The sequence below is a fragment of the Sinocyclocheilus grahami genome, unplaced genomic scaffold, assembly GCF_001515645.1.
Source record: "Sinocyclocheilus grahami isolate Dianchi unplaced genomic scaffold, SAMN03320097.WGS_v1.1 scaffold10.1, whole genome shotgun sequence".
Lineage (NCBI taxonomy): Eukaryota > Metazoa > Chordata > Actinopteri > Cypriniformes > Cyprinidae > Sinocyclocheilus > Sinocyclocheilus grahami.
In genome coordinates, this window is record NW_015505189.1 from 509,861 (window position 1) to 523,906 (window position 14,046).

The 14,046-nt window shown below is 36.3% G+C and overlaps 2 protein-coding genes across 7 annotated transcripts in view; both read left to right on the forward strand.

Moving 5' to 3' along the window:
• Window positions 1-2,873, forward strand: part of LOC107593086 (nuclear receptor ROR-alpha-like) — a 32,350-nt gene extending 29,477 nt beyond the window's left edge. For all 5 annotated transcript variants that reach the window (XM_016282672.1, XM_016282688.1, XM_016282679.1 and 2 more), the window contains one exon: window positions 51-2,873. In XM_016282672.1, coding sequence (XP_016138158.1) covers window positions 51-215 — 165 coding nt within the window. In that variant the 3' untranslated portion in view covers window positions 216-2,873. The remainder of the gene's footprint in view (window positions 1-50) is intronic.
• A 2,945-nt stretch (window positions 2,874-5,818) lies between these two features.
• On the forward strand, window positions 5,819-12,305 carry LOC107594570 (annexin A2-B-like). Of its 2 annotated transcripts, none has more exons than XM_016284664.1 (13): window positions 5,819-5,854; window positions 6,803-6,857; window positions 7,049-7,142; window positions 8,732-8,826; window positions 9,781-9,894; window positions 10,461-10,551; window positions 10,631-10,710; window positions 10,861-10,920; window positions 11,118-11,211; window positions 11,293-11,388; window positions 11,661-11,719; window positions 11,839-11,961; window positions 12,097-12,305. In XM_016284664.1, exons 2-13 carry the CDS (start codon window positions 6,807-6,809, stop codon window positions 12,154-12,156), a joined length of 1,017 nt encoding a protein of 338 aa, XP_016140150.1. In that variant the 5' UTR covers window positions 5,819-5,854; window positions 6,803-6,806; the 3' UTR covers window positions 12,157-12,305. The 2 variants fall into 2 exon arrangements, with proteins under 2 accessions (XP_016140150.1, XP_016140157.1); XM_016284671.1 differs by lacking the exon at window positions 5,819-5,854 and adding an exon at window positions 6,659-6,719.
• The last annotated feature ends 1,741 nt before the right edge of the window (window positions 12,306-14,046 follow it).

The following is a 14,046-nucleotide window of genomic DNA, read 5'->3' on the forward strand; positions in this document are numbered from 1 at the left end:
TAACTCAACCTCCCCCCCCCCCCCCCCCCCCGCTCTCCCTCCTTTTGTAGCTTGTCTGTAAAGTGTCCACTGTTCGGATGTTATGCCGTCGTCATATGGAGAAACTGAGCACATTCAGAGCTCTTTACCCAGAAACGGTCCACACACGCTTCCCTCCGCTCTATAAGGAGCTGTTCGGCTCAGACTTTGAGCAGGTTCTGCCTCAGGAGGCCTGATAGAGACTTATCCTAATACTGCACAGATTCAGAAAATAGAGATGGAGAGGGAGAGATGATACTAACATGCTGACAAGAACTCTAAGCTCACTTCAGCCTCAGTTCACGTACACTTCATTCTCACAAAGCTCTTCTCAGAGTCCAGCTACACTTTGAACTTGCCCCATTGGTCGTGCACCAGAAGGCTGGCGGTCTGATGAAGAGGAAACTTGAGATGCAAGGGGGAAAAAAAAAAAAAACTGGTGATGTCTTGTAATATGCATCAGAGCGTTCCTCCATACCACGGCTTTATCTTTCAGCCTCCTGTTCTGACTGCATGAGATCTCAGTGGAAACGCCCACTGCATTTAACCGCCCCAGCAGCGCCCTCTACTGGCCATAAACAGTAACGAGGTGTCTGGCTGGGTGTAGACGAAGACAGGAAATGAACATCTGGAGCTGAAATCCCCGTCTTTCCTCTCCGGTGCCACAATGAACAGCCCACGTTGGTGCTAACATCACAGCACTGCCCTTTACTGACCTCTTCCAGTATACACAAATTCAGCAGGGACATCATTTGGCAAAACCACTGCCCCAGCCCCAGGAGAAGACCGTGGACAAGGCATGACATGGGACTCAAACTATGAGACCTGAATCACTATCATACTGAAACTTTTAGGATCAAATGGCATGTTCGGAGGCAGTGAGCTCAAACACTTGCATATATACTTGTTATATGGTTAGTTAAATCATGCAATGTATGATGTATAGAACCTAACGAAAGGTAGCACTTTGTGTTTTTCCCAGCAATAAACGATTTCAATTTAAAGCCTGAAGGAACATGCTGTTATTTTAGATCTGTGAGATCTGAAATACGTTAAATGTTTTGTTAAATCTCTGTCTTTCAAAGCCAGCTCGCGTTGTCTAGATGGTGGTGTGATGCCCTGTTGTGCCATAGTGATTCTGTAGTTAGATTTCTGTCAAAGTGAGCTGAGTGGCGAGATGATTGACAGATGAGGGGCATGTGTTGACATTCCAGGGGATCTAGCAGTTTGTATTAAATGTCATGGGGATGGAGGTTGTTGGCGTTGTTCCTAACTGACCCTTTTTGAGATGCGTCTAGACGTTTTTTGCACCTAGCTCATCAGGGAAGAGAATAAAAATGGTCGCTTATTTTTTTCTTTCTTTAATTTGCAGCTGTGTACACAGGCTTATTTTTGAAAAGATGTTGGATCTTGTGTCAACTTTTCTGTGCCCCTTCAACACACGCATTTGAACCAAATTGAATGCATTAAGCACATGGCGTACATACAAGTACAAGCAATAACCTTAGTAAAGATGTTCCGATCTGACATCTCTGTTTAATGTTTTTTGTAAGGGCTGGCACTGCTTTACCTGTAGTATTCTTGTTCCGTGAAAGACAATCCATCAAATATCTGACCTCATTAAAAGGGTATTTTGGGACTGCTCAGGGAAACTACTGTTTTATAGTTGAGGAGGAGAGTGAACGTGTCAGAAACTGCAAGGAGACGGCGATATAGTAAAGGTTGTTTAAAAAAAAATGTGTGAAATTGTCTTCTTCGAGCATCAGGGTCAGGTGTGTAAATGAAGAATTATTCAAAATAATACTGAGCAGAAAGCAATAATAATGGCATAATCATGTTTTGAAAATGAAAATTGCATGAAAATGCTTTAAATGCAGAACTTTGTCGTGTGTTTTTGTTCAGTTTGAAATTTGCTTGGTTTGGCCTCTCCCACTTCCTGATGTTTTACCCCCTTCTTATTTCTTTAGAGACTTGATTGGGCCTGTGTATTCTCTGTGAATATCTTTTTAGCAATCCTCAATCCCACTGTTTGTGCTGGTTATATATATAACATTTTGGTTAGCTGTTAAAGAAGTATTATGGCACTTAAATGGTTAGCAATTTCTTACACTCATCAATTAAACACATTGATTTCTAACCTAATCAGCGTTCGGTATGGATTATAGCTGTTTATTATTATGACATGTGTAACGTGTTGTGTTATCTGTGTGCTAGTCCAGAGGCCTGGAATGTTCTTTCTTTAATTTGCCAATTATTCTTTAAATGCCCATCACTAAGGCAGTATTGCATTTTTCTCTCGCTTTGGTTTTGGGGCATGAGTACTTAAATCTTTCTGTGTATATGTTAAGGTGAGTATCACAGTAACACAGTCCCTTTTATGGTTGTCATATTTTCACTGACAAATGACCAAATGTTTTGTATGATATACACACCATAATATGCTAATTTGTGAGTAATGCTAATCGTTTGTGCTGAAGAAAAACGTCCTTTTGTTTAGAAGACTTGGGTTTTTCCTATGTATAGTTTTCCATCCTTAATTTTAAACAGATTAACCAGTGGTCTTCTTTTGATTCTATCCACAAGCACTCTTCAACTAGTTATCCAGTAGATCTGTAGAAATAGTCTGTTTCTTCCTATTTGTTCATTTTGAGGTATTTTGCCTTTGTTTTGTGTATATATATACCTGTACAAAAATGCAAAAGTATTGTTTTCTTTGAAATACAGTTTTCATCTAATGGTGTGATTTTTGTATTTAGAGGTTTAATCCCCTAAATTACTTTTATTAAAGGCGCATGTCACACATTGACAAATAGTGTGTTGAACGTGCTGATGACAATAAAAAAACAAATCCCACAGCTTGTGATGAAAATTACAGTTGTCATTTTTCTCTTGCTCTCTGTTCTATGGCCAGTTGGTTCATTAATTCTATTGGCAGCTTCAGCAATTTTGATGACATAAAGTTAAATGAACATAATCGACCTTTCTCTAAAAATATAAATGTTAAAAAATGGGTAAAATAAGAACTGACATATTTCTTGCTTTAATTTGTCCCCTAAACAACTGTTGTTTTTATTAAAAAACATATGTGACCATGGACCACAAAACCAGTCTTAAGTGTCAATTTTGAGATTTATACATCATCTCAAAGCTGAATAAATAAGCTTTCCATTGATGTATGGTTTGTTAGGATAGGACAATATTTGGCCGAAATACAACGATTTGAATATCTGGAATTTGAGGGTGAAAAAAAATCTGAAAATTGGCTTTAAAATTGTCAGAATTTAGTCTTTAGCAATGCATATTACCAATCAAAAATTAAGTTTTGATATATTTACAGTAGGAAATTTACAAAATACCTTCATGGAACATGATCTTTACTTAATATCCTAATGATTTTTGGCATAAAAGAAAAATCGATAATTCTGACCCATATAGTGTATTTTTGGCTATTGCTACAAATATACCCCAGCGACTTAAGACTGGTTTTCTGGAAATGTCTGAAATCACAAAGCGATTTTTACTGAAGTGATATCCAGAAAATCAAATGATTCTACTTCCTGAAATGTTTGTAAACTTAAAAAACTTATGAGTATATAGTGACTACAGTATTTTCATAGAAACGGGCCTTATATAGGCACAGAAAATTTGTTTTTGTTTTGTTTAAGCTGTATTGAATCCGAGTCAACTGAAATGGTCTACTTCCGATCTAAAGTGTTGTAATAATAGATACTATTTGATAGTTAATAGAAACGCAGATTAAAATGCAAATATCGAGTAATGGTGGTATTTGCTATCAAGGTTCAGACAGACTGACCTTTATTTATGTGGATGGGATGAATCAGCTCATTATGGTATTGCTCATACGTTGCCATGGATGCAAATCTAGAACACTGCTAGGGAAACACATGACCCCTAGCAAGATGGACTTTTACTGTACATCTATTCTGAGTAACTGTAACAGATTCACTGCAATACCAGTACATTTTTACCTTGTGGGGACATTTTTTTTGGTTCATATGAGGAAAAAAACTTCTAAATCATGCAGAATTTTTTTTAAATCTAAAAATGCAGAAGGTTTTGTGTGTGTGTGTGTGTAGATGCCAGTGTACTGTCTGCTCTCGCTATAAAACCCAGCCCACTGTTATCACTGCTGCTATGACTGAGAGCACAGTCAGACATTGGCAGAAATTGTTGATTGAGGAATACTTCTCCACCTTTAACAAACATTCTTCCTTTGAATCTCTAAACCACTCTCGTTCTCCCAATACTGCACATACAGTGTACATACATACATACTCCATGTCTGAAGTAGTTTAATGCAATCTAGATCCAAATGAACATGTTGAGCCTGCTAAATATGTATAACTCTGTTTAACTCACTCTTTTGACAACTAATCTGTAATCCGCAATACTTACATCAGAGAAAGACTTGATGGTGGTTTTATCCCCTACATTTTTAATAGCAAGTTAGATGTGTTTACTTTTGAATGAATTTACTTTTTAAAATAATGGTATGAATCATTGAGTGTTTTCATTCTCAATGCTTGTATGATCAATTAAACTACATGGTGCATTGTCATTTCTGTTATTGTCATGTAGTTAGTTAGTTAATATGTTTGCAGAATGTATTAAACATTGAGGAATGTTTAAAGGGGTCATATGACGTTGCTAAAAAGAACATTATTTGGTGTAATGCAATGTGTTTATGTGGTTTAAGGTTAAAAAAACACATTATTTTCCACATGCTGTACATTATTGTTTCTCCTCTATGCCCCGCCTTTCTGAAATGCGTTGGATTAGTGGAATATTTACCTGATGGAAGAGTACCGACAGGTAATGTCTATCAAATTATTTATTTTTTTAATAACCTACTTTAGTTTCAGGATGCATGTTCTTTTTTATTGGCGGTTATAGTTTCATTTTAAAATATAGATTTTTTTTTTCTTTTCTTGCTATGCTGCTTTTATTTTACACACCAAATATACAAGTGTGTCTTAATTCATATCCTCTCTGTTGAGAACAGTCATGGGTGGGGTTACCTCACACCTCTTGTTTATCAACATTCACTATAATGCCATTTGCGTCCAAACTGACAGTTTTTCCATGCAATTTAAACATATTGTACACACATACAGTACATGCTGAATAACTGAACTTCATGCAAAGGCCTGCAACCATGACTTCAGAGATGAGGAAAACTGTATGGATGTATGTGTCAAATATGTGGGTTTTTGAATCCCAATAGGCAAATCCTTAGATATTAATAATGACACAGACTATTTATTTCAGAAACTGCATGTGCATATTTTAAAATATGCTAAAGTCAAAATGACTCAATTTAAGAGATTTACATGAACAATTTGGACCTCAAGAGATTTACATGTGAACAACTTGAGAAATTTCTCTCCGATTTTTCATTTGTCAGTGTTCCAAAATGTTTCCAGAAAAATTATACATGAATTTATATTAAATTAATATGGAATTTCAAAATAAATGTAATATGAATTTTTTTAGATATATTTATTTGTTTATGATGGCAGTGATGGTTAATACCAAGTTCCCTTTGAAAATGTAGAGTTTTACAGTAGTAACCTTAACTGTAGTAACTATGACATTTTGGCACAAACTGATTACCATAGTACATTTTTGTAAGGAATGTGTATCCTAGTAAATTAATAACTATATAAGCAACTTTTGGGTCTGCATCTTGAGTGGGTGTATGAGTGGGTTGATAGGAGGAGACGGTGAGTCATTGGCTGAGTGCATTTAATAGGGAATCCCATAAACAGAGAGATACAACTCCACAGCTACACTTTCACACTCCACGGCATCTAAGGTAAGACTCCGGTCCTCTGTTGTGATACTCCATTGATTAGACTAAGAAACATAAACTGAATCTATTGACAGGACTGCCACAGTATTGTGAATCTTCTCAAAAGTCTAGCATTGTCACATTTGTATTGCTTCTCGTTTTCAAGTCCAGTGTAATCTGCAGAAAGAGCTGTAGTGGTCTTGCTGTGTGTGTGTGTGTGTGTGTGTGTGTGTGTGTGTGTGCCTACTTAACCATATTTTGGGGACAAATTTGTACCCAAAAGTGAGCTAAACCTGACAAAATCTCCAAAAATCTCCCTTTGGGGACGTCCTCATTTGTAAAACTGGTATAAAAATAAAGTAAACAAAGTTTTTTTTTTAATTGTAAAAATGCAGAAAGTTTCCTGTAAGGGGTAGGGTTAGGTGTAGGGTTGGTGTAGGGCGATGGAATATACAGTAAACCATTACGCCTATGGAATGTCCCCATTTAGATAGCTAAGTAAACGTGTGTGTGTGTGTGTGTGATGGTCAGAGGTTCACTGATCTGTGGAATGTGTACAGGGTGTGTGTCCGGGTGTGCCTGAACAAAGTTCCGGCAAACTCTTCACAACTCACCTCATAATGTATAGTGCAGAGAGAACACGATTTCCTGTTAGCACTGCAGGGGAACCGCTGTAGTGCTGCTAAGGAATAATATCACAACAAAAATCTGTTTTTCAGTCTTTTTTAATAACATAAGAAATAACTTTCTCAGTGACATCTTTAAGAGCAGTAAAATGCTTATTGACTTAGATAATTGCCTGTGATGCCGCTGAACTGGGCCTTTATCTACACAGTACTACTAAACACTGTGTCTATGACAACCATCACTTAGACCTTTGAAACTAAGGGTGAGGTTGTATTTTACAGTGGCTTAATTTTATCTGCTCGTTGTTCGCCTTGGATGATTACATGTCTTCTCTGTCCTCTGCAGGAAAATGGCTTTAGTGTCTGAAATTTTGACGAAACTCACATTGAGTTATGGAGGGGTATGGTATTACAATTGTAACATAAAATGTAGTAGTATCACAAATTCAACAAACAAAATACACTTCTTTGTACGTTGAAGTGGCTATCAAGATTCATTGTTTGTTTTGGCCAAAATGAATTTTCTGATTCTATCCAGAATATTATTTATATTATTATATTTCAGTATCTATATTTCTTGATATATGTTCAGGAGAGAGAGCCGAAATGCCCGACAGTGGTCCCAGTTTATGGTTTTAACCCAGAGGAGGATGCAGCCAAAATCGAGACAGCCATCAAAACCAAAGGTAAGGGATAGTGCCATAAACCCTTCACATGTGCATAGGAATCTATCAATTATATTTTTCACCACAGATTATGTTTCCAGTGGAACATAAAAAGGAGTCCACAGCAGGGCCGGCTCCAGACATGGGCAGGGGGGGGCTGAGCCCACCCAAATGACTATCTTGCCCACTCAATCAGAATTAGATAAAGATTGTGTTCATTTTTTTATGCAGTGATTAAAACCAATCTGAAGCGGACTGTATTTTGAGAAGTTTAAGTTATAGCTGGAGACTGCCCCAACAATAATACAATAACACCAGAAAATTGCGGCATTTTTCTTTTATTTGCTGAATGCAAGGCGCGCTGAATTCACGCGGCTTCAGTCTGTTGCAGAAAAGCAGAGGCATGACAACGAGCGAAAACGGGCAGAAATATTTGAGCGCTATCACGGGGAGTTTAATAGGCTACATGAATATGTATCATAGCCTATACCACTGAAATTACCTGAGCAATTTTAATGTTCTAAAAAACCCCGCTCATTCAGTAACGTGCATTCATTGCATGGACGGGGCAAGAGCATAATATAAGCGTCTAAAATGCATGTAGGCTATACAGTTCAGTTGCAAGCTTACCCCTTTTGGCTTGCTGTTAATGAAAGTAAAGAGCTTGCGCGAAGAAAGTTGCGTTCGTTACTTTAGCAACAGTCGGCTCGATTGTAAGAAACGTAGCGTTCCCCTTCTATTATGTAACGACCAGTGATGCAAACTATTCGACTTTTATGTCAAATTCCGCAGTTTTGAATAGAAATTTAGGTCTGTCATTTACGTGATTTATATAGCCTAATTCATAATTGATTATGACAATAGCATTTTCTGTTTTGCGTTTTCAACAATACAACTGAAACTGAATGGGTGCATATTTTAAAATAAAAATATTATTTTCAGTTCAGATTGATTACTTTACAAAAATTCTTGTTCTTTTACTGTTCTTTTTTCTTTTAATTGAATCCCCTAAATCCATTTAAATCCTTTACTTATTTCGTTTCTTTAAATAAGTACCATTACCGTAGAGGTCTTTATATTTTCTTCAAAACAATTGGTCCCCCCCCCCAATGTTCTAGACATGATTACGGCCTTGTTTGGTATCAATAAAAAGTTAGTTGAAAAGAATCACCAGTGCTGAAACAAGATCCAGAGAAAGAGAACAAAGAGGGCTTTTTTTTGTTGTTGTGAAAATGCAGGATATTCTTGGCTGCCCATCAAAGCTTTTTTTCAGTGTACATATAATATAGTTAATATAGCAATATCTGCAGTATAAATATCTTCTAGACTATATGATGATATGATGACTAAAAATACCCACCCAGGATATCTGCCAGCCAACCCTTCTATAGCCGTCAAGAACCGGGCCTGGTCCACAGTGGCATTTCATAATTGTTCCACTGAAATATTTGTTTCAGTCTTTATATTTGCTTAGCAAATAAACTGAGCTTTGACTTTCAGCTTGCTACTTTAAACAGGATGTTTGTTTAACAAGATGCAATGATGCTCTGTGGCTTTCTTTCTCAATCCCTATCTTCTCCTCTTACTCTCACCTTCATTTATTCATTCAGGTATTGATGAGCAGAAAATCATTGAAATTTTGACAAAACGCAGTTGCTCACAAAGGAGCGAAATTGCATTGGCGTATGAAAAACGGGCAAAGAAGGTATACACCATAACACACCAAAATGTGGACTATCTATTCAAAAATGCATTATCTTATCTTAACTTTACGAAATATTATATCTTGTTTTTTTTGTTGTTTTTTTTAATTATGCAATAGAAGAATAACAAATACAATTACAAAGACAAGTAAGAACAAAAGACAATAAGGGTTACAAACAATACTCCAAAGCATACTATGTTAGCTTACACCATGAAAGAGTCTTACATGCAATAGAATTATTAGAGTTTCTTAAAGAGTTTACATATACATCCAAATCTTTCCTGAAAATAAAAAAGTAGGGAGTTTTCTTTGAATATTTACACTTGTGAATGTAAAATTTAGCAAGATATAACAATAGATTAATAATAAATTTACACTGAGAAAGATCTAAATTCAAAGAGTAACCAAAAAACACAATTTTTGGGGTTATACATTTTTTTTTACTAACGGTATAATACAATTGGGAATTGCACCAAACACAATGGCATATTCTCTTGGGGGGACAGGAAAAGAAAATTCTTGCATAAATTGTTCATAAGTAAAAAGGACACCACGATCATCTAAAAGTTGACTGACTAAAAGTATATTTTTATCAAACCAATTGTGAAAAAAAGAGATTTATTTTTATATCTAATATTTTTATTATTCCAAATAAAGTAGCTATGTGGTGAAAAATTATAATTATGTATAAGTGACCAACTTATTAAAGCCTGTTTATGAAAACAAGATAAATGCAAAGGTATTTTAGAGATGTCAAAGTTGGAACGCAATAAAAAATGTAAACCTCCAGCAGAATTAAATATATGATTTGGAATAAAATTCCAACAGGATGTGGGGTTGTTTAAAAAATTTTTTTATCCATTTAACTTTAAACGAATTATTAAGAGTAGAAAAATCCACTTATATTATATCTTGTGTGTAGTTCCAATCAACCTGACACTGTTTGTGTTGTAGGATTTGGTAAGTGCCCTGAAGGGGGCGCTCTCGGGCTCTTTGGAGCATCTGATTCTGGGGTTGATGAAGAGTACAGCACAGTATGACGCCTCTGAACTGAAATCATCAATGAAGGTGTATTTGATTGTTTATGAAAACTGATTGTTTACTGCTCTTTTACTTACTCTGCTGAAGTATCCAAAGTAAACTCCTTCTGGTTCATATTTTAAAATATCTGAATAATGCATGAATGATATGAATAAAGGAACCTACACTACTGATCAAAAACTTGGTCTGGTATGCTCACCAAGGCATTTATTTGAACAAAAATACAGTAAAAATGGTAATATTGTGAAATATTGTTACAATTCAAAGTAACAGTTTTACTACTATTTAATGTTTTACATTTTTCTCATTACTCAAGTCTTTAAATGTATTCTTTGTCGCAGTAGAAAACAATTCTGCTGCTGAATATTTTTGTGGAAGCCATGATACATTTTTTTCAGTATTTTTGATGAATAGAAAGTTCAAAAGAACAGCATTTATTTTAAATTAAAATCAATTTAATGCATCCTTGCTCAATAAAAGCATTAATTTCCTTCAAAACAAAACAAAACAAAAGTCTTACTGGCCCCAGTCTTTTCAGCAGTAGTGTATTCATATATCATTGTATTCATGTGACAGTATGTTGTTTTTTGCAGGGTCTGGGCACTGATGAGGAGAGTCTTATTGAGATGGTCTGCTCTCGCAATAAAGAAGAGCTAATGGAAATCAAGAAGGTTTACAGAGAAAGTGAGTGACACTGGCCATTAAAAGGCATAAAACGCACACCTACACTAGTATTCATATCCCTTTCTTTTTCTTTTTGCAGTGTTTAAGAAAGAGTTGGAGAAAGATGTTTCTGGAGACACATCTGGTGATTTCGCAAAGCTGCTCCTGGCCCTTGTACAGGTAACATAATAGATAAATATAACAGTTATTTGTGGTAATTATGATCAAATTCCACTTTATATGCAACAGGTAATTCCTTTACTGCCAACATAATTTGCATATTGTAGATTCTGTATCACTGTACTCAAACTTTTTCATTCATGTCCACAGGCCAAGAGAGATGAGCCGAGTAACACGGAGGACCATGAGAAGATCGACAATGATGCAAGAGTGAGTAGAGCCCTTTTGACTGAGGAAATTCAATTGATTCATAGTCATAGTTGACAGTATGTTTATTCAGCATGATTAAAATAATATTATGATAGTATATGAAACAACTGTGCATTCAGATGACTCATGATAGAAATGCTGGAATAGCCAAAATGTTTACTTCTTTGTAATCCTTTGTCAAATATGGAAATATTTAGTCTCTTTATGAAGCTGGAGTGAATCGAAAAGGAACTGATGTGACCACCTGGATTTCAATCTTCTCTGAGAGGAGTGTCCCACACTTGCAGAAAGGTGGCACATGAACAGAGATGTATTTGAAGTCAATTGCCATTATTATTCATGCAACAATCTAACCAAAGCTATTTTTCTCAGTGTTTGAAAGGTACAAGAGATACAGCCCATATGACATTAAGGAGAGCATTCGAAAGGAGGTGAAGGGAGATCTGGAAAAATCCTTCCTCACACTAGGTATCTATCAGCTGTCCGTTCTTCACATAAGCTGTCAGAACACTTGGATATAGAGATGTGTATGGCAATTTTGATGATGGTTATGCCTGTTTGCTCAATTATTTTTCACACTCTCACTGTTTCCTTGGGAATCCCTTCAACTGTTTGGTGAGGAACATTTTGTGGAAAGCCCTGTGGAAATGCACATGGCAAGAATCTAGCGGAGAACTGAAGAGAGACTGAAAACAACAACATTTAACCATGTTCTAAAATGTATCTGTGTCTTTCTGCAGTTGAGTGCATGGAGAACAAACATCTGTATTTTGCCAGCAGACTCAATGACGCCATGAAGGTGAATATTTAATTTTGACTGCATGTCATTTGACCTTAGCTGAATTTGAGTTGTATTGATCAGTTTCTTCTACTGAAAAAGTGTGTCTGTACTGAACATTTTGATTGGGATGTTTTCAGAGTAAAAGTGTTAAAGATAAGGTCGTAACCCGCATCATCGTCTCCCGCTGTGAAGTTGATCTCATGAAGGTCCGCACAGAGTTTAAGAGGAATTTTGGAAAATCTCTGTACCAGACAATTTTAGTAAGTATCCAATTGTCTCTTTCTTTCTTATTTGTTTTGTTATTTACCACCCTCTTCTTTTATTTCTGTACTTCGTTTGCCTTCATTCAAGAAGCATTTTAATCAGAACTTTTCTCATTGTCTTTTTCTCCTCAGGAGCACACTAAGGGTGACTACCAGAGAGCTCTCCTGAACCTCTGTGGGGGAGATGACTAAACATAGTCTATAATCTGCTGCAGATGTCCAGCAGCCAAGACTTTCCGAAACAATTAGTTAACAATGCAGTATTATTATAAGAATGCTTTGTGTTTTCTTGTATGATTGTTGTTTAATATTAGTTAAATTGATCACATTTCACTGAAAGGAATACAGAATCATGAATTTTAAAATAAGATTTTGTTAATTGTTGTTGATATTAATAAAAACACTTGTAAGTACACATGGTTTGAATGTGATGTGGTTCTACAATTTGTTGAGACCCCCTTCACAACTTGATTTCACTAGAGTTATTCCTGTCACAAGTCCTGTCCTGTTTTCACACTTCAAGTGCATCAAAAATGTTTATTCTACACAAATTATACATATATACACAAATTATATCTAAATTAATTTAAAGTAGTTTAAAATGATACTTTCGTAAGGCCCAGTATATACTGTGGTTAGGACAATTTCAAGGGCCCGAACGAGATTTCTACTAAGTTTTCATTAAGGCTATCTCTACATTTTGCTACATTGAGCTTTCCTTCTGCTCTGATGAATTGCCCAGTCCCTGTTGCTGAAAAACACCCCCACTACACGAGGCAGCTACCACCAATCTTGTTTCTCACAGTCTGAGAGTATTTTAGGTGTTTTCATGTGTCTTCACTGAGGAGAGGATTGAGTCTGGCCATACTGCCTTAAAGCCTAGATCGGTGGAGTGTTGCAGTGATGTTTGTCCTTCTGTAAGTTTCTCCCATCTCCATATGATCATGGAGCTCAACTAGAGTGGCCATCAACTTCTTGGTCACCACTCTAACCAAGACCCTTCTCCATCGATTGCTCAATTTGGCCAGCTCTAGGAAGAGTCCTGGTTGTTCCAGCTTTTTCTGGACTCTTACCCAGATCTGTCTTGACCCAATCATGTCTCTGAGCTATTTTGACCTCAGGGCTTGGTTTTTGCTCTGATATGCTTTTTTAGCTGTTAGACCATTTATTGAGAGGTGTGTGCCTTTCCAAATCCCATTCAATTGAATTTGCCACAGGTTAAATCCACTTGAAGTGTAGTAACATCTACAAGTGATACTGGAATGCTCCTGGGCTAAATTTCAAGTGTCCCAGAAAAGAGTATGAATACTTGTGCAATGTAATTGTTTCAGTTTTTATTTTTTAATAAATTTGCAAAGTTTACAAAACTTTTTTTGCCATTATGGTGTATATAGTGTAGATTGACGTGGAAAAAGTCATTTAAAGTAGTTTAAAATAAGGCAGCAACATAATAAAATGTGAAAAAAATGGAGTACGAATACTATCGCAAAGTACTGTAGGCTATATTAAAATGTGTTCAGTGAGTGACTGAGCTTTTGTTAGTTATTTGACTTTTTCACTAGTTAAAATAAAACTAATAAAAAATATCGGGTAAAGGTGAAATCAGAGTATACTGTTGTCTAGTTACCCGATATATAGTTCATTGTCTGGATCGCAAAACAGCGTTCGGGCCCTTGAAACGCTGCTGCGGGCGTTTTCGATGCATTTCTATATGGAAGCATGGTTCAAGCCGAGCTTCACACTCACACGGAGAGTTGTGGGATTGACAGGGGAATGCAGTGAGAGCGCCTGAAAGAAATGCTCAACTTTATGCAAGTAAGGAGCAGTAGCGTGTTTAGGCACCACGCAAACCACACAACACGTTTTCTACTAAGGAAGACCGACCAGGACTACTTGCTTAGGGCCCCCAAAACTCTAAACACACCCCTAATAAGGAGAAGAAAACAACAATAACAAAGTGCAGAAAATATGTAGCTAAGTTAGAGATTCATTTTGCAGTGCAGATAGTTTTTGTTATAATAAAGGGAGTTTGTGCTAAAGTGCATAACTCACATTAGATTAAGTCATGGACAGCTTCAGTGT

What these genes read in the sequence shown, in the direction of transcription:
- LOC107594570 (XM_016284664.1), top strand. Translation starts at nt 6,807, where the DNA reads ATGGCTTTAGTGTCTGAAATTTTGACGAAACTCACATTGAGTTATGGA. An exon ending in TCACATTGAGTTATGGAGGG is followed by an intron (nt 6,858 to 7,048) that starts GTATGGTATTAC and finishes ATATATGTTCAG; the next exon opens with GAGAGAGAGCCGAAATGCCC. An exon ending in CAAGAAGGTTTACAGAGAAA is followed by an intron (nt 10,552 to 10,630) that starts GTGAGTGACACT and finishes TTCTTTTTGCAG; the next exon opens with TGTTTAAGAAAGAGTTGGAG.